The sequence below is a fragment of the Xiphophorus maculatus genome, chromosome 12 (assembly GCF_002775205.1).
Source record: "Xiphophorus maculatus strain JP 163 A chromosome 12, X_maculatus-5.0-male, whole genome shotgun sequence".
Taxonomy (NCBI): Eukaryota; Metazoa; Chordata; class Actinopteri; order Cyprinodontiformes; family Poeciliidae; genus Xiphophorus; species Xiphophorus maculatus.
Window position 1 is genome coordinate 4,235,559 of NC_036454.1, and position 24,868 is coordinate 4,260,426.

Consider the following 24,868-nt stretch of genomic DNA (forward strand, 5'->3'; position numbering starts at 1 on the left):
AAGTCGCTGCCACATGATCTTCTGACTCCCTGTTTCCAGTGACTGCATGATAAGAGATGCTGTTAGTGGATGGAAACAACTTGTAGTCAGACCTGAATAAAGGTCTGCAAACCTTTTATCCATTAGCTGAAACCCAAATATTGAGGCAGAATCTACAAGAACGACCTTCACTCTATAAACAAACACTTACAGTTTATTAATAATAACTGCCTTTTACTCATAATGGGATTGTCGAACCAAAAACAACAAACACATCATGTCTACCAAGGATTGTTGGCAGATTTGTGATTTTTCTAAAAGCTTGACCTGCAGGTTTTAATCAAACATTTTCTCTGTCCTTCAGTGTCTTCCAGGCTTACAGCCAAACAAGCTTTCATTAAGCTTCTCACTTAATTCTTCCAACCCACTTCAATTTTTATACTTTTATTTAAATGCTACATCGGCAAGAATTTATTGCCACAAGGATCAAATCATAAACTATGAAGCTTTGCGGTCATGGGAAAGTTATAATACTTCCACTTGTGAAAAGGAAAGATCTTATGAAATAAGAAGATTTAAAACATGAGGTGATAATTTAGTTTTTCTTTTCCAGTGCAACAGGGTTTTATTAATAGACGGGTTACGAGAACGGGGAGTAATCGACCTGATCCACTGTAATTTGGGAAGTGCTCATTCCAGCAAGTTAAAGATGTTTATTTGGAAAACGGCCAAACTAGCCGACATCCCATTCCTCCCTTCCTCCTTTTATTCTGCAGCATGAATGCATAGGAGCTGCATTACTCTGTTCTCAACTAGATGAAGGAGCAAATCTCCAAAATGAGCCTTGGCACCAAAGTAGACACTTGGAACTTCTCCCCGAGTATAAGCACCTCCATTTGGGTCGAGTCCAACTTGAAATTATTTGGGGATTGTTGCCAAGAAGATGTAAATAAAAAGGAAAAATGCACTGAGCTGAATAATATGAAGGACATATGCTTTCTAATTGTATTAGCGATGCTAATTCAATGTCGATTCGTTGTTTATTAGATTAAAATTTGTTCCAATCGATCAGAGGTGGGCAGAGAACCCAGAAACTTTACCTTAATTTGAGTTTTCTGGTGGAAATTTACTCCTCCAATACGCCTGTTTATGTTCCTGTTTATGTTTTATAAATATGTCTAAGTTTAATAGTGTAAGAGAACCGAAACTTTCACTTTATTCAGTCAGTATTTAATACAGCTCACACAAAATAATGTCAAAATGGTTTTTTTTATTCGGCATAATATGAGAAATTTATCCATTTATGTTATGAAAAGGCGGTCGGCCATCTTGAAACAAGCAAAAACGCAAGCTTTGGAGAAAATGTTCACTTATCAATCAACCTTATATTGACTCATTATCGATAACTTGCATCCCTGATTTGTAGTTTTTGCTCTAATAATGGGGTCAGAGGGTCTGTGATGCTGATGTGGATAAAGACCGTTGCACCTGGGCAGCGCGACGGTCGGTCCGTTCTCCCTGGAGCTCACTAATCAGCCGGGCTTAGTTGGCGATGATGCAGCTTCCTAACCTGCCATCAGCCAGCTGCTCCCCGCCAGACCCAGCAGGAGATAGAAGTGAGAAAAAGTCACTGATTCTGACACAAAATGAGTGTTGAGCCCAGTTTCAGAAAGAGAAAAGGTTGTTTACCCTTTGATTATCCAAATTAAAAGAGTTCAGAACATAATTTATAATCTATTCAGTTAATTTCTGGTTTTTGAGGCAGCAGTAGATACAGTTCAATTGAATGTGACTGACGGTAGCAGCCACTAGAAATCAGGCACAAGATGTTCCACCACACACAAAGCCTCATTTTCAAGCGTTGGTCATTATTTTTAATTACACCTGCTTGATTTTTTAAGTCTTATTGGTCTAATGAAGAGCTCTTTGCTCTGTTAAACCCAGCAGGCTGAGCTGCAGTTTCCATGGTGAAGAGGCAGATAGTTGGAATAGACTCTATAAGTGCTTTTGTTAGGGCCGTTTAAGCTGGAAAATATTATAAAACGCTAACTTCACTCAAACATAATTGTTTTATTCTCCCTTTCACAATAAACTGTTCTGGTTATTAGAGCCTCTGTTTGTGTCTAAACAACTGTTCTTTAGACCGTTTATTACATTTCCTTATTCTTCGTACTAATAAGTGAATGCCCGTATTAAACTAGGCAAGACGCATAACCTCTAGTCGCCAGCCAATCAGTGCTTTGATTGGTCAGTATGGATAAAAACACTTATATAAATCCTTCTCGTTTATTTAACATTAACTGTGTTTCCATCAACGCTCTTAATGTGAGTTGGAAGAGACTGAAAGAAACGGGAAAATCCAAAACAACGTCCTCAATTTTGAAAACAAAGTTTTTACAGTCGCTTGAGTTTTTGAGCTTTTGGCCGAAAATAGTTACATTTCAACTTCTCTATTTTTAGATTATTGCTTAATGGTGTCTGGTGATGAAAGTGGCATTTAAACCTGTAGTTTGGCTTTCCAGTAATTTATCCCAAAAAAAACGGATACAAATTTCATCAGAAAAAATAAACATACAACCAAGAAGATGATGGCATTTAAGGTGATATGTTAAAATTTAGCTGTAATTTGGAACCTGTAGTATGAGATATTTATCATTTTAATTTCTTATAAGTTTGAAATGGTTGGAATTACCGATTCATTTGTTTGTGATTAATTTTAATATCTCACAGACCTTGGAGTAAATGTGTTTCGTGGAGTTGAGCATCTTTCAAAGTTGATGTGAAGTTGTTTGGAGCAATAAATCACTCCGGTGATTTATTCCTCGTTTTCTAGCTCAATATTTGCTAAATATTTAAGATATTTTTCCATACTTTTGCGTTTCTGTAGAGTTGTAGAGATTTGAAGTGGTCGGTTTCTCAGAGAATATCTGATTTCACTGAGTATGCTCTTTATTATTAGAGGTGGAGTCTGGATCATACTGACCAGTGGATAAATTTCAGACTTCGGTGCTTATCTGATGAATTTGGATAGCTAACCCAGTTAGCCTTTCCAAACCAACCTGAAGCTCCAGCAGACGGTTCTCTGCTGTGAGAGAAACCAGGCTCAGCAAACTATCGTTACATTTCTTCATAAATGTTCATTTATTTGGTAACTAAACTTAAATTGTCTTTGGAATATGTGTAAACCTTCACGTTGGCTAAATATATTATCTACTTGCTGTTGTTAGAAGATACTTTTTTATGAAGTGATATTTGAAATGGGATGTTTTAATGTTTTAATAGGCCTGTCACAATAACAGAAGTTTATTTATCCCAGAAGTTAATGTGATAAACGGTTGAGACCAAAACAGCAGACTGAAGAAAAGAGAAAAACGATAAACCATTCAAATAAAAATTATTGAACTTGTTCTAATTTATCATGCAATTAATTGATTTATATACAAACTGATTGAAGCTTATTGAAATAAATTAAAAATGACTGAACATGTTAAATTTGATGATTATAAACCTCAAACCCTCTCAGATAAATCAATAGTTTCTGCTTTAGTTTTGTATTGGGTGTTTTAACTTTAAGGTGTGATCGTTTATGTCTGCGACTGAATATCTGTGTATGCCTGCCAGGCAGAAACCTGAATCCATGTTCTGGAAATGTAATTATGTCCAGATATCCAGGAGCAGTTTTACATTCTTCATTTTACAATTCATTGTTCGTCCAAGAATGTTTGCAATTTTAATTGGGCAGCAATAGGTTCTTTGTTGCATCTGAGGATACGGGAACATGCCCGACCAAAACAAATTTTTTCCATTGAACATAAAGACGAGGGCCTTAAATGTTCATCCAATGAAATTTGCTTTTAGGTTTAATTTATCATGGCCCATCTGCTCTGTTGTGGTCATGGAGCTCTAAGAGGTCAATTCAACCTGGAGATGGTTAATAGCCTGACCTTTACATGTTGTAATGTTATTTAACGTTTAAGTACAATCCTAAGTGCTTAAATGGAAGGTAACCGGGCATTTCATCTCTCATCCTGAAGGCTTATTCAGTCTTGAACATGAGTTAAAATGATCAGGGTTACAAATCAGGGATTGTCTATTGTCTTTCCAACCTTTACTTGATTTTCTCTCTGGATGGTTTTGCAAACATTTACACTTTGAGACATGAGACAACAACTCAAATTATGGTATGTGATGACAACCCAAGCAATGAAGCAAAAGGAGGGTAGGGCCAGTTACTCGTGTGACCTTAAAACCTACATCAATATATTAGAAAGTAGGTTTTTATTTTCATGGCAAAGATGGGAAATGTGTTGTAAATAGAACACACAAGAATATATGCACAAACCCAAGTAAAAGCCGCAAAATATCAGTATTTTTCCAGTACTTTGAATGCTTTTTAAACTCATAAGCTTGACAAATTACACCTTTGTTGGAATTTGTTCACTTGATAACTTCAAGAATGGCCGACTTTCTTCAAGCAAGCAATTTAAACCTCAGGTGTTGTCTTTTTCAAAGTAATAAAGTGACCTGGATAATGTTTCATTTTATTCTCTCTCTCTTTTCTCTATAGCTATGGACTGCTGACATTTGTTTCTTAGCTACTTGGAAACATTTTAATATTGAACTATGGTACTGCAAGAACTTTGGCTACATCTCCCACCAACAATGTGGGAGACTAGGTGAATATAATTTGCTTTCATGAGAAAATGTTCTCCAGAAATCGCTTCAATGGACAACATGGAGCAGGAGTTTCTCCTAAAGGTGGGGCAAAATCCAAAACTCACCCACCTAAAAAGAGAGCTCCAAATCCCAAAGTAGCACTAGTTATTCGTGGCAAAATTCATCGTCTTTTGCAAGGGTCTGCAGACCACCATGCCCCCGAATCCCAGCTCTATTATCCGGGCACTGAACAGGAGGAAGAAGAGGTGGAGGCACCTGACAGTCGAAAAGAGCTCCGAAGCATGTATCCGAAGGTTACTCCGAGGGCTGAAGCCTGCCCCCCAAAGGCTTCGATCATTAAACGACATGCGGTGGTATCAGGGCCACCATGTGTGGGAGAAGTGGAGCTGAACAGAGAGGGTTGCATAAGAATACCTTGCACTTTACAACATAAAAGCTCCAGATGCCAAGGAAGTCAAAAACGGATATCCTTCGAGAGTGGACTCCGGGAACCTCCAGAGGACATCCAACCAATCCCACTTTACAGTCCAGTCAGCCCAGACATCAATGGGACAAAGTTTGCATCAGGAACACGAGAATTTACTTCCCCTTGCATTCGGCCCAAAAGACCATATTCTGCTGGTGACTGTTTGGACTACAACTTCAACAGAGCTTTACCAAATACACTTCTGGAAGATGATGAAGATAAAGAAGAGACGTCAAGTGCCATCATTGACCATATTCTGAAGGAGCTAAGAGGCATCAACAAGATCCAAGAGGAAATCTCAGACCTCAGGGATTACCTGAGCTCAGTGCGGGGCTCAGTTGAGGAGGTATCCTCATGTGTAGATGCTGTTTTATTAGAAATCGAAGGCATTCGCTCTAGCAGCAAAGATGGATCAGCCACACGTAGACGGCCAGTCAGTGCTTATGGTAGCTTAGGGAGCCCAGTAGCAAAGTCAGATCTGGACTGTGTTCAGTCAGGTTATGAGCACCACAGTATACATGGGGTCCGACTGCCAACAAGTCTAGAAGGGCCGAAGGTGTCCCAAATTGTTTCAACAGCTGATCATCAGGAACTGGAGGATGCTGACGATACTTCTGATCATAGTTCAGATATACCAGAAGGTGCAACAGCAAGAAATCTTAGCTTAAGCTTGCTTGACCATGGAAATTGCCAAGATTTTCCAAGCACTAGCTCTTTGTCTTCTGGCCATAGTTCAAAGTCTGAGTATGACTTACCAGCGCAATTATCTAGTCTTGAAAGAAAGGAGCAAAGAGCTGGTGATGAGAGAGAATGGGCTAACACTATACCCCCACACAGTGTTAGTAGGGAGTCTAAGTGGCATAAAGATAGCACTTACCTCAGGGCTGTAGAGGACAATGCCAGAAAAAGTTCTCACTACTGTGAAGGAGCTGGACACTGGGGTCACTACAGAGGAGCAGGAGGATATGGTTCATCATCCACAGGAATCTCAGATCCTCTCTCTGTTAGCTCTGGAAAGCATTACAACTCACCTGCCAGCGCTTCAAGCAGGAAGGAACGGCAATCACGGTTGAGACGGCCTCAAAGTCAGTCCAGGAGTCACGATCCAGCTGCTAACAGCATTGGAAGCTCGTCTATTGGGCATGAATATTCTACTGATTTGTCCTACCCTCAAAGTTCAGGTTACCATTCGATTGAGGGGCATGATGGTGAAGCAGAGGAATTCGAGTTTGATCAAACAAATGAGCTGACCTTTACAACAAACAGTGAAACCGAAGCCTATTTAAGCTACGAAGAGAGTTCTGCTATGACCTGGACAGAGGGTCTCTCAGGTGCCTCTGGAGACAGTGTTGTAAGACCTTACAGTAGTCGAAGCTGGGAAAACCGACTCTCTGATCCCGGTTCTGCAGATGTCCCGGCTGGAGGTTTAACCGTCAAACGCTTAGGGCGAGCTGTGCTTGATTTCAGGTCTGCTTTGCGGGGTGCACTACGCAAACTTGAAGGACCTGTTGACGTAAATTCTGGACACTTTGAACTATCAATGCCTTCAGATGAGTTGCCTTTAAAAAGATCCTACGAGGAATATTTAGAACAAACTTCTTACCAATTCCATGAAGATATTACTTCTGCTCATGCTTTTGATGATCTTTCCAAAAATAGTACTAGTCAAACGTATAATAATTTTTCAGTGGAGCCTTTAGATGTGAAAACCAGCGAAAGCCTTGCACTGGAGCCCTTAAAGACTTGCCAAAGTTATCCTTATTGGAACAAGAGCCCACCAAGTTTTGAAGAACCATCTGTGGATCCTGACTCTTTAGTCAAAGGCCTTATAGACCTACCTGGAGACAGCGTCGGTGAAAAGATTTCAAAAGGCCCAGCAGATGTTAGTGATAAGGATCAGCTTTCCCAGTACATCACTGCAGAATCCTTGCCAGCCTCAATTCAGGCTGATGAACCTGCAGCACTGGAGGAACCACTGCAGCCTGCAGCTGACATTTCTGGAGGCTCAGAGGTCAAACCAGAGGGAGACGCAGCAGAGTCATCAACAGAAGTTACCCAGATTGATGAACGCAAGTTGAAGTGTCTGAGGAGTTTTCAGCAGATTCTACGGGAGAAGAGGGGGACCAGACGCAACCTTGTCAGTATGACCATGTCCACCTTCTCCCAGGAGGAAATGGAACAAGGTAGCCATTGTTTTAACCTCTGGTCATCCTGTCTTTGTGATTGCAAAAAATCTTAGCTGTATTTACCCTCTTTATAGTAACTTTTTTGAACCAGGGAAACTAGGTAAGTGTAAAATTGCCCCACCACTCTCTGTGATCTTTAGCATCTCTGTATCTCAGCAGGGGTGAACAACTCTTGAGCAATAATTTTTGTGGTTTTGTTTAATCTTTTAAAGTTTTTGATTGCCTGTTCACATTTCATCTTCAGTTTTTTTGAGTCCCTATCAGGACAGATTCCTGTCCACTGGTCAAGTGAAGGACAGATGAAACTATCTATCACATTTAAACTGTACCTGAGAGTTACTTCTTACAAAAATAGGTTTATCTATAAAAGCATTTTAAAGCCTGGATGCCTCTTAGGTCAGGGTTAATGGGCTTTAACAATAAAGAGAAATCTCTAAAAAGGGTCAGGAATGGACTGAAGCTTGGCAATCTATCGATCAAAACCACTTTAAAAGATTACCAGAAACTTTTTCTATTAGGAGGTGAAAAACAAAGAAAATAGGATCAGTTTAAAACTTTTTGAACAGTGCTGTACATGTATCTACTGCTATCTGTCTGCGGCTCTGATAGGTGATTGATTGACCTGTTTTGACTCCAGTTCTTTGATCATTTCTGTTAGATTATCAGAGATAAAAGGACTGTCTCTGGTACCCATTTAGAGATTGGCAGTTATTGCTTTTTATCTAAAGTTCCCTGGGGTATTTTATTGTACCATGGTCTATTCTGAATGATAATTTCTTCCCACTTGTGAGTAATGCATCAGCTGCCACTCAGGACTCCCTTGCTCCTCTCCAAGGCGTCAGCAGGATCCATTTGCAGAATTAGAAAACATTAATTATCTCCTCGGAAAGCAAGTCGGACATTAAAGACTGGGGGTCGGGGAAAATATTAGGAGTCTTTTTCATGATAAATTATACATGTTAATGAAACATTTATGACCTCAGACCCTATCTGTGGAAAAACTCAGCGTTGGTGCCGCTTTTAAACTGTAACGCTGTTGTTTTTACGCAATGAATAAAGCCGGTCAATGACTGTTTTTGTCTCTTCTGTGTGTTTCTGTCTCGCTGTTTTACAGATGGAAGTCAAGATGGAGATCAGGTCACCTTAAAACCAACCGTCTTAAAATTATCTTCTTGTTCTGTGGTTCATTTTCTGCTGTGGCTATGATTATACTGATCCTGGTAGACCCATAATTATACCTACTTGATTTTTAAAAGTAGTGTTGATGGACACAATGTTGTCCATAATAGGATACTCTATACAAATCTCATTTTTATCATCTCCTTCAATGTAAATATTCACAAATCAATAAAAAATGATGATTGAAAGGTGTTTGGCATGCAGAACTGAAACTCAACCAACACACTTTAACATTTCTCTCTTGTTATTTGCTATTCACTTTCTCTTTTATCTTATACTTTTGCATTTGCATGCTCTTTTCTCCTTAAATCAAACTTTCGCTTTTAACTTAATTAATGCGTGACCTATGACCTCCTATTTCAGAGCCAAACGCAAGACGGTGACCCCAGCAAGCAGCCGTGGGCCAAACCAGGGTCTGTAAAGCTTTTATGTGTGCTTGCTTGGGTAAACGGTACAAAGTTTATTCTGTTTTTATGTATTTTTTCTGTTATTTATGTATTCATTGAAGGGTGAACACACCATTTGGCATTGACAGCATGCCAGACCTCCGCAAGAAGAGGCCTATCCCTCTTGTTAGTGAACTGGTGAGTTATCCCATCAATACTTTTTATAGCTTCCTTTGACAGTTTTGAAATTCACTGAATAAAAATGTTATGCGCTAAGTCAAAGCTGCACTGATTAAATTTATATTTGGAGATGTACTAAGCAAAGAAAAATTACTGTTGGAAAAGAGAGACAGCAACGTGTTTTCAACCTCTTTTTGGAAAACAACTTGAAATTAATTTTAATGTTTGTATTATTGGTGAAAAATCTTGACATTGAATCTAAATTTAATTCTTTATACTGTGGCTTGTTTTTTACCAAGCCATCAAAGAGAATAATTTATTTCAACATTAAGTGAGAAGATGTAAATCTTTATTGCTAATCCCAACCATTGTATAAAAGCTTTTAAATAAACCCCAGAAATGTTTTATCAAATTAAAGAATAATTTCAGCACCAGGAAATCTTCCCTAATGCTAACCAAGAGGGTTTAAGACACGGTTTAGCATTTCTGCTAACTTTGAGAACCTTCTATTTTACTGTCATTCCTGCACATTATATTTTATATTTAGATTTATATTCCGGAGTAACCTCATAACATTAGAACCTCAAAACATTGTTCTGAGCCGTATGCAACGAAATTTCGTTCTGTATTCACCCTGTGCAGGCAAAATGATAATAAAGTAAGTCTAAGTCTTTAGCCCTTTTAGCATCCTTTAAATTTATTTTCCAGATACATTTTTCTTATGTAAATTTTCAGTTGAATACAGTTTGACATCCGTGTCCTTACCAATCCACAACAGAGTTAGCAAAACTCAGCAACTATAAAACTGAAACCATGAGTGAAAGATCTGTTCCAATAATCACTTCCTGAAACGTAAACGTTCAGATACGTGTGCAGTAACAAATTTGAAATTGTTGTGGGTTATATAACACACGTTGTGTCGGTGGGTGTCAACCTGGTTGAATTTAACACTTTAGCTTTAGTTTAGCTTCTACTAAATACAATGTTGCTGTTGGACTTTAGCATTAGCAGAACTAATATTTATTAGCATTTTAGGGCTAGCGCAGCTGACTTTTATAGTTAGCTTTGGCCACTGCTGCTATTTCTTACCTTGAACCAAATAGTTTTGATACTTGAAAAGGACCAGAAAATTATTATCTTACATTAACCAAGCAGTTCCTGTATAAAAATAAAACAAGAACATTTTTATTATTTAATATCTTTATTTTAACACCAATCAAATAGTCATTTTACCACAATGAAGCAATGACTCCTGTTGGGGTGTTTATATCCTCACCAAGTGGTGTAAAATACTTAAAAGTAAGAAGAAGGCTTCATAGCAACCATCTGTATAAACATCTGCAAACTATACCTCCATTCATGCATGAGATCGATGTTTAATTTCATAAAACACTTTTTAGTGACATTAGTCAATGTAAGTGGATGACAACAGCATCTAATATGTAGCATGTTACTCTAATTAGGGAGCCAATAGCACAATTACAGGCTCTGCAGAATGAATGCTATGCTGAGTCAATATATTTTTTTAACATTTACACACTTAAAATAATGCACCCAAGTAAAGTGATTGATCCTTTTAGAGAAGATACAGGAAAAATGAATAAAAAAACCACTTTCACAATAACCTAACAGTGGCGGTGTCAGGATTTATTAGACATCATGGAAGTCAAATGTCTGCTCACCATAAATTAATGTGAATTTTTGTTTGTTTCTTTTTTCATACAGATAAAGAAAGAATATTCAGGCTGATATTTTGTGATTGAAATAAAAAGTAAATAAAACAATTGTCAAGGTTAAAGCGTATAACGATGTGATTCTAAGCTCTTCTCTTTTCTTCCTCTCTTTGTTCACTTTCCCTCCCTGTGCTCGTCGCCGCTCAGGCCATGGTGAGTAAAAGACAAGTGAGATTGTATTTGCTTTAGTCTGCAGGTTTGATGGGTTTGGTTTGAAATTCAGTGGTGAAATCGTATTTTGTACCAGCATGCAGACCCATAAGCAAACACAAAATAAAATCAGTTTTTTGTGTTGTGTTTACAAACTGAACTGGACTGATAACAAAGAAAAGCAAAAGGCCCTCTGCTTGATTTCAATTTTAGATGTAAATGTTTTAATTAATATCAGTAGCACAATACCAAATACTATTACATATTTTGCTTTCTGAAAATTGTAGAAAGAAAGGTAAAAGAAGGTGCTTATACTGCAGGGTTGTTTATAAAATTTAGGCCTTAAAACGTCTTAAATTAATTTAAAAACAATGCATTTGAGTTTAAAAGTTGGACTTGGCATTTTTTCTGTTTCAGAATATGTTACAGCTGTAAAATACAGATATTTCCATGCTGTTTACACAACTGCTAAAACAAGAAAATGACACATTTAACCTCAACTTAAGTCTCTGCCACCTATTGATTCTGGTTCATTATTGAATAATATGTTTATTCCAGTAGCAGAAATTCATTACGAACCCATGAGGCAGTTTGTTTTAATGGTTTCTGACAGCTTGTGCTGTTGGGTTTAAAATGTCTGAGGCGTTTCACAGGTGTGACGCAGCATCAAAGAGTCGTTGCAGCATCAAAAACTGCTTTTGAGCTTTCATTCATGTTGCTTAAAGATTTATAAAGAAAAGCTCCCAAGATCCTCTCCAAACCGACTGCACATCAAAAGGTTAACGAATATTAACCTCAGTAATACGATTCCTGTAATATATATATATATTTTCCATCTATTAAGAGTTCAGCAGTCTGATGGCAAGTAGGAAAAAGCTGTTTCGGAACCAGGTGGGCCTGCACCGGATGCTGCAGAACCTCTTTCCAGAAGGCAGCAGGGAGAACAGTCCATGGTGGGGGTGTGAGGGGTCACTGATGATGATTCGGCCTCAGGACACGCATCCTGCATCGATGGTTGACCTGACACTTCGCCCTTTTGCCTGAGCTGGGTGTGGAAGGTTGTTGCCGAAGCAGTTTCTCCTTGTGTGCCTTCTTCTCACTCACATGAGAGTTACCCAACTCTTTTGCAAGCTCAACCAGGAAGTCCACCCGTCTCTCCTGCACCCCAATGCATGCCTGATAAAGCACATGTGCATTCAGTGCTGCCATGTCAATCATGTTTGCCAGGTTTGCTGACCAGCTGTCACATAGTGATGGAACCTTGGTCACCCCCCGCAAGATTATGACTGAAATAAATGCCATTAGTTCTTGTGAACTAAATAGGTGAAGCAGTCACCTATTTATCCTCCACAGCACAAAAGGCTGCATGCAAATTTGCATGTGCAAAGTCTCCCAGATTTCTTTTGCTTACACTTTTTGCATGATTTTTTTGAGGTGGATCAACACAATTAATTTGGTTAGTTTATTTCTAAACTGTCATGTTATACCCTCTTAGCTTTATTTCAAAGAGAAACATTACTAATTTCTTTTAGAAAAACCTTTGCATATTTTTTGAAACAGATTCTATGTTTTGCAAACTCTATGTACATTTGGCAAAATGACCTGGATAATGCAGCACAACATCATGGATCAGCTGCAAAAGGTCACATCTCTCCAAAAACACTTCATGTATGCTTCAAAACTAAACTGAAGAGCACTACCTACAGGAGACCTGATCTCCTGCTGGTATCATAGATACCCACCCCCAACATGGACTATTCACATTCCTACCTTCTGGCCTGACGGTCAACGACCACATTTACAATTGAAGAAGGGATGCTAATTTGAGCCATCAGAGTCGTCAGGGTGGACTCCGGCCTATTGGCCCTGCTGAGCCGATATGGGAAGGACTCGAAAACTGTATCATCCTAGTGTTAAAGTTAAAGTTTGCAAGCTCATTTGGATTCTTTACATAATTATTCCTATTTTTAAATTGTGGGGGAAACCTTGAGGACTGTGTCTAACAGTTTAGGGAAGAAAATGCAGGGTGTCCACACATCCCTAGAAAATCTTACATTCATTTATTTAAAATTAAGGTCTTAATATTTTGTTTCCAGTCCATGATTCATTCCAGGAAGGCCAGACTAAACTACGCTCTGGCCACTCGGACCTCCCTAAAAGACGAAGAGCTTGTGAGTAGTTTATCTTATTTACCTCATCTAAACACTTTGTGATTAGTTTCTACTCGGTTTTTCATTTTGACTGTGTGTCCAGGAGGCTCCACTTCTGTTTATCATTTGTTGGAAATGATTGTGACAATTCAGTTTTGCTGAGTCAGCGTTAAAGATCCGAAGTGTGCCTCCATAATTCTTATGGTTTGCTTTGTGCTGACAGCGCTGCAATTTGTCAATTTATAATGATGATTACATTTTACATTGGAAGAAACATTAATAATTCAGGTGCACAAAGTAGGTTACTCTACGGTATGTTGGAGAAAACAATCTAGTGGAGGAGAGCTGCAAGGTTCTAAAGGTGAAACTGGGAATACTGGGAATAAAAATGAGATAAAAGAACATCTTTTTATACCTCTCGTCCTTGTTTGTGGTAAATATAGACTTATTCTTACTTTCATAACCTTAGTTTTAAATCTTCATTTTCTGTAAATAATTAATCCTGTTCATGGTGAGCAAAATTAAGGAAATCGACTGAGAAGAACAAAATATGGGACAAAAAAACCAGAGTTTAACTCTCTTAGTTTAAAATAACTTTCTGAATTTCATAATAAAGGTTTTATGCTTCCTTCAAGTGGTTTTTCCAAAAAAGAATTAATTTGAAAAGGGAAGCTGGAAATAAATTTACTAAATAATCTCAGATGCAATAAATTTTCCCATCCACTGTCTTACCAGAGGCATGAAACTCTTAACTGGTTCAGCTTGTTACCTAGCAACCCAAGAGGAACTCTGACGCGTTTGGTCATTGTTTTGTTGTTAACTTACCATCCACAAACCACTTGCTGCATTTTTGTTGGTTGTGCAGGAGGCTCCACTTCTGCTTTTCAAACATGTACGGTTGTGTTATTGCACGTCTGTTTGCAACCATTTTCACATGCGAGTGGAAACGTTGAGTTGGGGGGCGTGGTCAGCAGCAGCTTGTTGGATTTAAAGTGACAGGAGGCCCTAAAATAGTTCATTCTGAAAAGATCAAACTAAAATGTTATTATCTAAGAATGATTTTGTGTAAAAAATGTAACAAATAAAAACTTCAACATTTGCATAACAATTTTAATGGAAACGCAGCTGAAAGCCAGAAATAATCATCAGATTTCTCCTGGATTGGAAGAAATTTCTGTTGATTTTTCTGCTCTTCATTCAGCAGGTTTCTGTTCAGTCAGGGAGAAAAAAGCCAGTTGACTGGGATAAGAAGCATCCAAACACCTTAATTTTATCAAGGATTTTTCACTATTCACACCATCCACAAACCATGGTGGATCTTAACCTTTTCTTCACAGGACAAATTATTTTCTAGTTCAAAACTGTCAGCAGAAAGATGTTGTCCTCCATATTTTTCGGGGACAGAAGCGTCTTCTTTGCTGTTCTTCTTTCTACGACGCCGTTGTCCAGAAGTCTTCGTCTCGCTGTGTGTGCAGAGGCGCCAACAATCACCGGCTGCCGGTGCTCAGCGTTCTCTGCTCCCATTAGCACATTTCTCAGAGACTGAAACTCTCAGATCATTGAACCTTCAACCCCGGCAGCTGACCTTTCACCTTTTGAGGTTTTTAGTGGTGCACATCACTGTTCTTTCTCTTCATTTGACACCATTTTGATGCAGAGCAATGACAGCTGTTTGCTTTTTATGGAGATAACAGGAGAAAATAATGATTTCAACCACATTTGCTCCATGGTTAAAGAAGTTGTCCTGCGGATTGGACTGAAATCGTGGTTCCTAAAGATTTCCCATTGGAATTTACACAATACTCTACAGCACCATGCAAGGTTTTTTGAAGATTTTCATGTTACGACCCCAAATTTCACCATATGTTTGGGAGATTTTATGAGTTTGGTTAAGGGTTATCTGAAGAATTACACATTTTTGGGGTTTTTATTTCTAAACCATGTAACGTTTTCCCTTCATTTCACAAGATGCGTTTCCATAAACCAAAGACATTCACCATTTTTTAAAAACTTCTTTTTAAATAATAAGACATTTTTGCGCTAGGATCAAGTGGTTCTTTGGTTTATTTTGCAAAACTGCAATGGAAAAGATTTTTCATCACACTAATCACATGATCAGCAACCGAAAGTTGCCGCTGGCTCAAACCATGAAGACAGGAAGTAGTAGGAGAATGATGACGCTGCATTTTTAAAATGATTTAAACAAACATATTCACGTGTGATTTTAATCATGTCTCTTATTTAACAAAAACGCCGCAGTTGGGAAATTGCGGTTTTTCAGCAAAGTTCTGCACACATTTGTAGTGGAAACGCAGCTAGTGTCTATAAAGTAAGAGTTGTTGTTTCTGATCAAACTTTTCATCACTTTTTTCTTTCCTCCTGCTTCAACAGAAAAACCACGTCTACAAGAAAACTCTGCAGGCTCTGATCTACCCCATCTCCTGCACCACGCCACACAATTTCGAGGTGTGGACCGCCACCACGCCTACCTACTGCTACGAGTGTGAAGGTCTGCTGTGGGGCATCGCTCGGCAGGGTATGCGCTGCGCAGAGTGTGGGGTCAAAGTTCATGAGAAATGCCAGGAGCTGCTGAACGCTGACTGCCTGCAAAGTAAGTTTAGCTACTAAAAGATATGGAAATGTTTCAAGGTGTCATTAAGTCATTAATTTTGAATAAAACTAAATATTTTAAGTCACATTGTGCTATTGAATACTTGCCACACATTTTAATAGTGTGGGAAAACATTGCTTTTTTATGTACTGCAACAGTTCCTGCAGCAATTACCCAATAATTAATCTCATGCGAAATTATGCCAACGCTTTGTCTGCGCTAATGAAGATTCACTAATGCTTACTATTTGTCTTTCCAGTTTTTTGTGGAACATTTAAACTTGATTTACAGATGGTCAATTTATGTTAGTCATGCAAAATACAAATACAATATAAATTATATTTGATAAATAACATACCGTGTCTTGACGAAGCAAAACACTGCGAGTTTCACACATTTAAAGAAACATAAGGTATTTTTTAAGGTTTGATAAGTTCTTAAATCCAGATAAAATTATTTTAGTCCTTTATATTAAATATTTGAATGTTTCAATGGTGTAGGAAGATACACTCCTACTAAATAACGGTACCGTGTTGCCTTTTCATGCAATTAATACATACTTTAATAACCAGATAAGCCAGAAAAAGAAAATTACAACATTAATTGACACAATTGCTACTCAAATCCTGGAGCAATCACCCAATAATTAATCTCATGTGACACCCTGCCAACACTTTGTCTGCGCTGATGAAGATTCACTAATGCTGTTTGGTTGAAACTGAAAGTCAATGTGACGGCATTACCTACTTGCAGATTTTAAAAAAAATTATTGTAGAGCATTTAAACTTGATTTATAGATGGTCAGTTTTTTGTTATTATGAAAAAAATAAGTAAAATCTCAATTTAATTTGACAAGTAACATACCCTGTAACTTACTAGAAAATGTAGCTCATAGTAACAGTAATAGTACAGTGTGAGGATGTGTTGATGTAACTGGTTTCTGTGTCTTTAGGAGCAGCGGAGAAAAGTTCGAAGACGGGGGCAGAAGATCGGACGCAGCACATCATCATGGCTATGAAGGACCGCATGAAGATCCGCGAGAGAAACAAGCCTGAGATCTTCGAGGAGATCCGGAAAGTGTTTGTCATTTCTAAGATGATTCATACTCAACACATGAAGAGCATCAAGCAGAGTGTGCTGGACGGCACCTCCAAATGGTCTGCCAAGATCACCATCACAGGTACGCCCTTAAACGCCTGAGAAAAAGCTGACTCGTGATTTATTTATTTAGCAAATCTGAAGAAACTTCAGAGCATTAAACGACACTCTCTTTGTTTTGCCATGTTTCCACATTTTTGGTTTTGACTTTTACTGTGGTGTTAAAAAAACGCTGCAAGAAATACCTGGACACATTGTGGCTCATGAGGAATAGTATGAAGGAAGTACATTTCACAGGTAGTGTTTATCTTTATTTAGGTTTTTTAAAACAGGGATGCAAATTAGGAAGAATGCCGATAATTTTTCAGCACTTATGTCTAATGTTTACAGAGAGTGATCAGATTTCATTGGGTGGAAAAAACGGGGACAGAAACATTTGTTTCAAATTTGCTTCATTGTACCTATTCCTTCATCACCATAGCAACTGGTGACTCAGCAGATTCTTCTTTCTTATATCCCTTTACGACCGTAGTGCATCTTCCTGCAACAGCAAAAGGATATTTAAGAAAGTCTTTTTTGTAGAAACTTTTGTTTAAAATGGTGTTGAAAGGAGCTTTCCTTTTGATCAGAGATCATTTTTAGCAAAGTAAAGAAAATATTTTACTAAGTGGGGACAGAAAAATGGCTGCTTTTGTTTTCTCCATGCTGTCATCGTCGTCTCTGGCAGTACAGATCCTCGCAGGGCGTGTGGCATCAGGATGATGTCTTTCTGAACCTCTGGGTGTTAATAACACTCATATCTCTGTGTGAAGTCAGTCAAAAGATTGAACACAAGGCTTTTTCTTTTGTTCCCAAAGTGGGCTTTTACTTTCCTTACTGAGACTCTTTGTCTGGTTTGTTCAGACCGGGAAGATGTGAACTTTATTGTGCGGTTCGTCCGTAAAGCTACACTTGCACTGTAACCATCAACTACTAAATCTTCTTCAGAGGTTTTTGTGTCGTTTCCTCCAGTGGTTCTTGGTGCAGCGCCCCCACAGGCGAGGAGAGGGACAGTTTTTTCAAAGAGCTTGGTTTGTTTGACACAGTGCCACAAATGTTGCCATTTTGGTCCCCACTCAAACCGAGTCTCCAACTTGAAGCTGTTCCTCAACATTCTGAAATTATGAAAGAGGTTTGCGTCACATTACATCTCCTTCTGACTCCACACCCAAACAGACTCCTCTACAGAAATTGCTCCACTAAAAGTCGTTGGTATTAGTTATGCTTTCTTTTTATTAGCTTCCTTCATCTCGTTATGATCTTGTGATGATCCTGTCAGCTCCCATTACTCAACAACTTTAAAATCGACCCATAGACGGTGGCGTCCATTACTGCTTCCATAAACAGTGGCTGCTGTTTCTGCTGTGCCATGTCTGTGATTAAGTCATGGATCTTTTTAACTGGTGTTTCTGCTCTGCAGTATGACTGAACTCCAAACCGGACTCCAAAGTTTTCCCTCTCTTAGTGAAAGTTGTGTGCTTTACAGGGAGTCAAAACCTCAAATAAAAGCCACAATGCATGTAGATTTCTCCAGTTTTTAATAAAATGAGACCTGGAGATGTTGGTTTTATTAATTTAGTGCAGTTTGTCACAGCAAAGGGAAAAATAACACAGAAAAACTGTTGAAGAACAACTCAAAACCACTAGTAGTCTTTTTTCTCGCCCTCTGTGTCGACTGCGCCACACGCGAACTCGTTGCATCTCCTTCTGACTCCACACACAAACAGACAACAGCATTATATGTATCGGGATTCAACACCAAAAACATTTCCTACACAAAGAACAGAACATTTAGTTTGTTACAGTTTTATGTTTTCAGGTCTGATGTTTATTTTCTGATTGTTAATAAGTGATTGTGGTGGTAGATTAGCTACCAATGCTATTAGCTAGCAATGCTATTAGCTAAGCTAACACTGCGGTAGATTAGCTATTTTTCTGTTTAAGTTACCTACCTTAAACACCCGCTCTACTGGTGTGTTGATCGCCTGTGTTGTTGTAAACTGAACCGAAACAAACCAAATTCTGCAGCAGCTCTACATGCTGAGGTTGTCAAAGTCAAGCTAGCATAACTGACCTGCTTCTCTCTTCCTTGCTTTTTTTAAACTTAAAACATTATCCTGACCTTGTTATTTAGTTATTGTAGTGTTGACAAATAGTAGCGAAGAACTACGTCTCTTTTTCTTTTGTCATTCGCACATTTAAGATTTAGCGTGATATATTGTCAACTTGATAGCTGAGACCAATGCTAGTCATCGTTAGCGAGCAGCTTTTTGGCCTCCAGCAGGGAGATGGGGGCTGGACTTTGCACATGTGACGTCATACTTCAACGTATCTATACGTTAGAGGTGCAGAAAATGCCTCATGCCACATTCTGGAAAATATATTTAGAAATTCAGAGAAATGAAAACCGTTTCAGTGACTCTGAGGTTGTTATCATAAACTCCTGTGGCTGTGTGAATGTTACTCCATGTCAGGTTTCAGCAGATACGAACATCAGGGAATGTTTACCTCCAGTTCACCCAACATCAAGGCGACTGCTGTTACCAAAGCGACCAGACACATCCCAGCGTGTCGTAGCAGCGGTGTTGCCATGGCAGCCATCACAGGTTGTCTCTCCAATCAACATTGATGAGCCCAAAGATGCAGAGATAACCTTAAAGCTGGTCCTGAAATTAATTCATGGTCATAGGCTTTCTTTTTTTCTTTTTCCTGCTCATCAAGGCATGAAGGCAGACTTTACCATCTGCAATTAAAAAATGCATTTAAAGGATAAAAAAAGACATTTTTTTGAACATGTCCTCTTTAAATAATTCAATCAGATCTAAAATGATGTTGCAAAGTGTTTAAAGTTGATGGTTAACTGACAGGATATGCTTTTTGATCTCCACAAATTAATTTGGGACTTTCTCCCACAATTGATGTAAAATTCCCTTTGATGTGATGTTATCAGTCACCGTCAGTCAGTCAAAGAGTCGAGAAAAGATCACATAGAAATCAAGAATATTTAGAGTCACAAGTTCAAGTCTGATGGACGATTTATGAATTTCAGTTTCCAAAAACCAGTAAAACTATTTTCACAGTGTGGCATGAAAATACATAACTTTTATCATAACTAAAATAAACTTTTTAATAATATTCTAACTTATCAAACATGGCTGCACCGCATTTTGCTTTTCTGATTTCAAATTCTAAACAGTCTTGAAAACAAAATTTTATTTTAATTGTGTGGCTCTGTCACATAAAATATTAAACTTTTAAAAGTTTAAGCAGCATCAAAACATTTTTTTGCTCACACAGAAGGAATATTTCTAATCTTTGGAGATTTTCATGCCTTAAAATGTCTTAAAATAAAATCTAATTTCCAGTGTTTTCACTCCACATTCACTGCTTTCTAACTCGTATTCAGGCTCCGTGTTTCTGTGAAGGTTTTCTTGCTGCCTTGTTGCACTGGATAACTTTAGTTAATCGCTTTTCCTCCGCATCTGCCTGTGAGTCATGAAAACTGTGTTACGAGTCTTTGCATAACAGTGTGGGTGATATCTTCTGTTTTGATGAGTGTGTGTGAATGAGAAAAAGAAAGAGTAGGTGTTTGTTTTTCTTATGCAATTTCCACAGCCATGGTGTGTTTTCGTTATTCCCTCAGTGGTTAGCGCCCAGGGTCTGCAGGCCAAGGACCGGACCGGCTCCAGCGACCCGTACGTCACCATCCAGGTGGGGAAAACCAAGAAGAGAACAAAGACCATCTACGGAAACCTGAATCCCATCTGGGAGGAAAAGTTCAGCTTGTGAGTGCAGATTTTTGGATTTCATGAAAAACATTCCTGCTTGTTATGACCTTGTTTTAAAATCTCTCACACTGCAAACCCACGTTGGTGATATGATTTGGTTCAAACCTCTCATATCTGAGGAAATCAGTGACGATTATCCTGATTTACCTTCATCTGATTAACACCTTTCATCTTTAGAGACACAGAAAATCACTTTTACATTTCCGTATGTTTCACTGAAGTAATCTTCAAATGTATGTATTCAAAAGTTTAGACGGCCCTAATTAAATGTCATATGAAGTTAAAATCTCAAGCGATTTAAATGAGATTGTTTGGGTCATGCACCTTCACTTTTTGCTCCACAAGTCAACTTGAGATCAACACATTTGTTCTTAGCTGCAGAACAATTCTAGAAACATTTCCTCTTCATTTTTATTTTAATTCATCCTCTGCTTTTGCAGCGAGTGTCATAATTCATCGGACCGGATCAAACTCCGAGTGTGGGACGAGGACGACGACATCAAGTCACGAGTTAAGCAGCGACTGAAGAGAGAGTCGGACGACTTCCTGGGTCAGACCATCATCGAGGTCCGAACCCTGAGTGGAGAAATGGACGTCTGGTACAACCTGGGTACGTATTACTACAAAACAATATATAAACACAGCTCATTAGGTCGCATTCCTTCCTCAGCGTGTCATAAAGAAACGTACTAATTACCCATTCATTTACATCAGGTGAAGAAAAGCAAAACATGAAGCTGCACCAGTCCTACTCATTCATGAAGGAAAACGTCAAGCTCAGCTCATGCTGAGTGAAGCAGGGCTTTTATTTTCACTGTAAAACTGTGACTGTTTGTCTTCTCTGTCAGAGAAGAGAACTGACAAGTCGGCGGTGTCCGGCGCCATCCGCCTTCAGATCAGCGTGGAGATCGAGGGAGAGGAGAAGGTGGCGCCGTACCATGTGCAGTACACCTGCCTTCATGAGGTACGAACTGAAGAATCAGGGTTACTGACTCAGAATCCGAAATAGCTTCGTTCAAATTCAAATATTTTTTAAATCACATTTTGCACATTTTTGTACTTCTGTTCGTGTCTCTGCTGCTTCAGCCCACGTATGCCTGTCGCAATCAATCAATCAATCAATCAATCAATCAATCAATCAATCAATCAATCAATCAATCAATCGCATCATAAATTAAAGCTAGCATATTTTCCATTTGCATGATTTATTGATTTTCTCCTTTCTGCCAAAAACTGGATGATAAAGATCTTCAGTCTGGTTCTTTGGTCTGAACTGGTCAATTTAAACAAAACTGACCTTCAAAATTCATTTTATTTGTTGTTTCTGTTGTTTTGTCTATTTATTTTTAGATATTTAAGATCTCTTCCAGTTCCAGTGTTAAATGTTGAATTTAAAGTTTATAGATCTATTAGAATGTGTTGGTTGTCCAGGAGGTTCCACTTCTGCTTTTCAAAGATAAGCTGTTGCATAATTGCTCATCTGTTTGCAGAAATTTTCACTTGTGAGTGTAAACGTTGCATTGGGAAGCAGCAGAGTGGTTGTAAAATATGTTGTTGTAGTTAATTTATGTAATGTAAATAAACTTAATTGAGTTTTATTTGAGCTAAAATTGAAATGCCACTTTATATCACCAATTTAGCTTCTAATTCTTTGAGTTCTGTTTTCTTTCTGCGATCAGAACATGTTTCACTACTCGACGGACATCGAGGGAGGCGGGATGGTGAAGATGCCGTCCGCTCAGGGCGATGATGCGTGGAAGGTCTACTTTGACGAAGTTCAGCAGGAAATCGTGGACGAGTTCTCGATGCGCTACGGCGTGGAGTCCATCTACCAGGCCATGACGTAAGCTAGCTGCTCGATGCAGTTCACCAATTAGTCCTGGATTTTAGCCGAATTAAATCAGGAAATGCTTCATATTACTGTTTCTGAGCAGTTCTATGTGTGTGTGTGGGTGTGTGTGTGTGTGAGGTTTTCATGAACTATAAACAGAATGCAAATCAGTTTATCTCATGTAATGAGAATGTATGACCTGCCGCGCCTGATTTTTCCCCCCCTGTGTGATCAGATGGAGAGAAAGACTCGCCGCGCTCACAGAACCACATACAAGCAAACAATATAATTTCATCAATAATCCCAGAATTAGATGAATTAGAGCTGAACCAAACTTCACCCCTGTGAAAAAAAAATCTGTGGAGAAAACAAAGATGCTAATGCTAAATTAAAACTGGGATTGGAACACAAAGGTTTTACTAAAAGAGAATGAAGTTGTAATTAACTCCAACACAAAAAATAAGAAATTAATTATCCATGGTTTGTCTCATTAAGTGTGGATATTACCTCATTAAAATAGTTTTTTTTTTCTTGTGATTTTTAGAAGGTTTTTTTTTTATTAAAATTAATATTTTTCCCTCTAGGACTATAACTATTTTCTCAGAAATAAACAAAAGTTATATTAGTATGGCCTTAACAAGCCTAAGTTGGCAGTAGGACTGGGTGATGAATCAATTTGATTGATTAAGGGAATATTTTGTTGTTCAACTCGCACAGGGAATGATTGAAATAAAAACACTTTTTAAAAATGTTTTTTGTCATTTTTAATTAAATTAAAAAGGGATAAATAAGAACTGGAAATTGGATCTGATAGGTAAGAAAAATCTTAATTTAATTTTTACACCTCCAGAGGTTTCTGCTTTGCTTTGGTTAGAAAAGTATGGAATCACCATGGCAACCAAAGAACGCCTGGCTCTTGCATGACTCAGCAGGTTTTTATTCCCTGGTTCTGGATCCCCAATCAGACTAACCAAAATAAAGCCCTGCTTTCTTCTTGGTTAAAGTCACCCTTTGGAAAAATATGGTTGTTTATTTCTTTGCCACTCAGAAACGTTGACAGTTTTCCTGCATCCCTCCAGGCATTTCTCCTGCCTGTCGTCTAAGTACATGCTGTCAGGAGTGCCAGCAGTGATGAGCACCCTGCTGGCCAACATCAATGCCTTCTACGCCCACCCCACTGCCTCCACAAACGTCTCCGCTCCCGCCAGATTCGCTGCCTCCAACTTTGGGGTGAGTGACCGCCGCAGTCACGGGGAAGCAAACGCAACATTTCTGGTGTTTTCCTCACGGGACGCCGAGTCGAGCAGTCAGTACGTTTGGAAAAGTGTCAAAATATTGCAAAATATTTGGGAATTTTCCACTACTCGTATTTTCCACTACTCCACTACTATCAGTGGAAAATTCCCAAATATTTTATTAGTAAATACAAGTCAGCCTTTAGGATATGGAGGACCAGAAGTGACACAAATAAATACAAAAGCAGAAATTTTAATATTTTGTTTTTTCTTTTCCTTACACAGGCATTTTTGTTAAGAAATGTACATATTTTGTTTTTCAGTTTCCTTATATATGCATTTTCTTCAAGAAATGGATTGCATTTATTTTTTGCAATTTCTTTAGACAGATGTTTTTGTTAAATGTGTATATTTTCTTTTGGCTTTTCTTGACAGATGTGTTTTTGTCAAGAAATGTATATACTTTGTTTTGTATTTTCCTTTTCCAAGCCTTTGTTGAAAAACAAAATACATACATTTCTTGACGAAAACATGTAAGAAAAAAGAAAAACAAAATCTCTGAATTACTGCTTTTATTTTTAATTATGTCAAACTTGTTCAGGGGACAACAGAGACATAAGACATATTTTGTTTTCTAGTTTTCAGTCCCCAACCCTTTCTGATGACGCCCTGGGCAACTGCCCATGTCGCCCATATCAAAAAACAGCAAAACACGTTTTCATAAAATGTTTTATTGTCTCAGACCAAACATGTCTGAAGATTCTGTTTTTTATATAGTTAGTTAGGTTTAAAGGAAGCCATTTTGTTTTATGTTTCAGATGTTAACATGCGGTTAGCAACAAAACACAAGGAACTTGGAAAAAATTTCAACTTTTGTTGCTTTCTGCTGTCGTGGAAAACCTTTATGAGATAAATATATTCGGGAATGGGCCAATCAGAACCCAGACTAGAACATAATCTGATGCTAGATTGGGAATTAAGAAAGCAAATACAATGTGTGATTTAAAATGAGCTGAAAGTGATTTAGTTTACTCCTCCATGGGCTGCCACCTTATCGTGGTGGAGGGGTTTGAGTGTCCCAATGATCCTAGGAGCTATGCTGTCTGGGGCTCCATGCCCCTGGTAGGGTCACCCAAGGCAGACAGGTCCTAGGTGAGGGACCAGACAAAGCGCAGCCCGA

The 24,868-nt window shown here is 38.4% G+C and overlaps 1 protein-coding gene across 3 annotated transcripts in view; it reads left to right on the forward strand.

The window, feature by feature from the left end:
* Nucleotides 1-24,868, forward strand: part of LOC102228331 (protein unc-13 homolog B-like) — a 148,554-nt gene that overhangs the window by 78,756 nt on the left and 44,930 nt on the right. For 2 of the 3 annotated variants that reach the window (XM_023343563.1, XM_023343564.1), the window contains exons 2-14: nucleotides 4,547-7,305; nucleotides 8,423-8,445; nucleotides 8,851-8,900; nucleotides 8,996-9,071; nucleotides 10,934-10,939; nucleotides 13,033-13,107; nucleotides 15,478-15,697; nucleotides 16,650-16,877; nucleotides 20,478-20,619; nucleotides 21,063-21,232; nucleotides 21,471-21,586; nucleotides 22,302-22,465; nucleotides 23,533-23,683. In XM_023343563.1, coding sequence (XP_023199331.1) covers nucleotides 4,683-7,305; nucleotides 8,423-8,445; nucleotides 8,851-8,900; nucleotides 8,996-9,071; nucleotides 10,934-10,939; nucleotides 13,033-13,107; nucleotides 15,478-15,697; nucleotides 16,650-16,877; nucleotides 20,478-20,619; nucleotides 21,063-21,232; nucleotides 21,471-21,586; nucleotides 22,302-22,465; nucleotides 23,533-23,683 — 4,044 coding nt within the window. In that variant the 5' untranslated portion in view covers nucleotides 4,547-4,682. The remainder of the gene's footprint in view (nucleotides 1-4,546; nucleotides 7,306-8,422; nucleotides 8,446-8,850; nucleotides 8,901-8,995; nucleotides 9,072-10,933; nucleotides 10,940-13,032; nucleotides 13,108-15,477; nucleotides 15,698-16,649; nucleotides 16,878-20,477; nucleotides 20,620-21,062; nucleotides 21,233-21,470; nucleotides 21,587-22,301; nucleotides 22,466-23,532; nucleotides 23,684-24,868) is intronic. The other variant, XM_023343565.1, reaches the window with a different exon arrangement.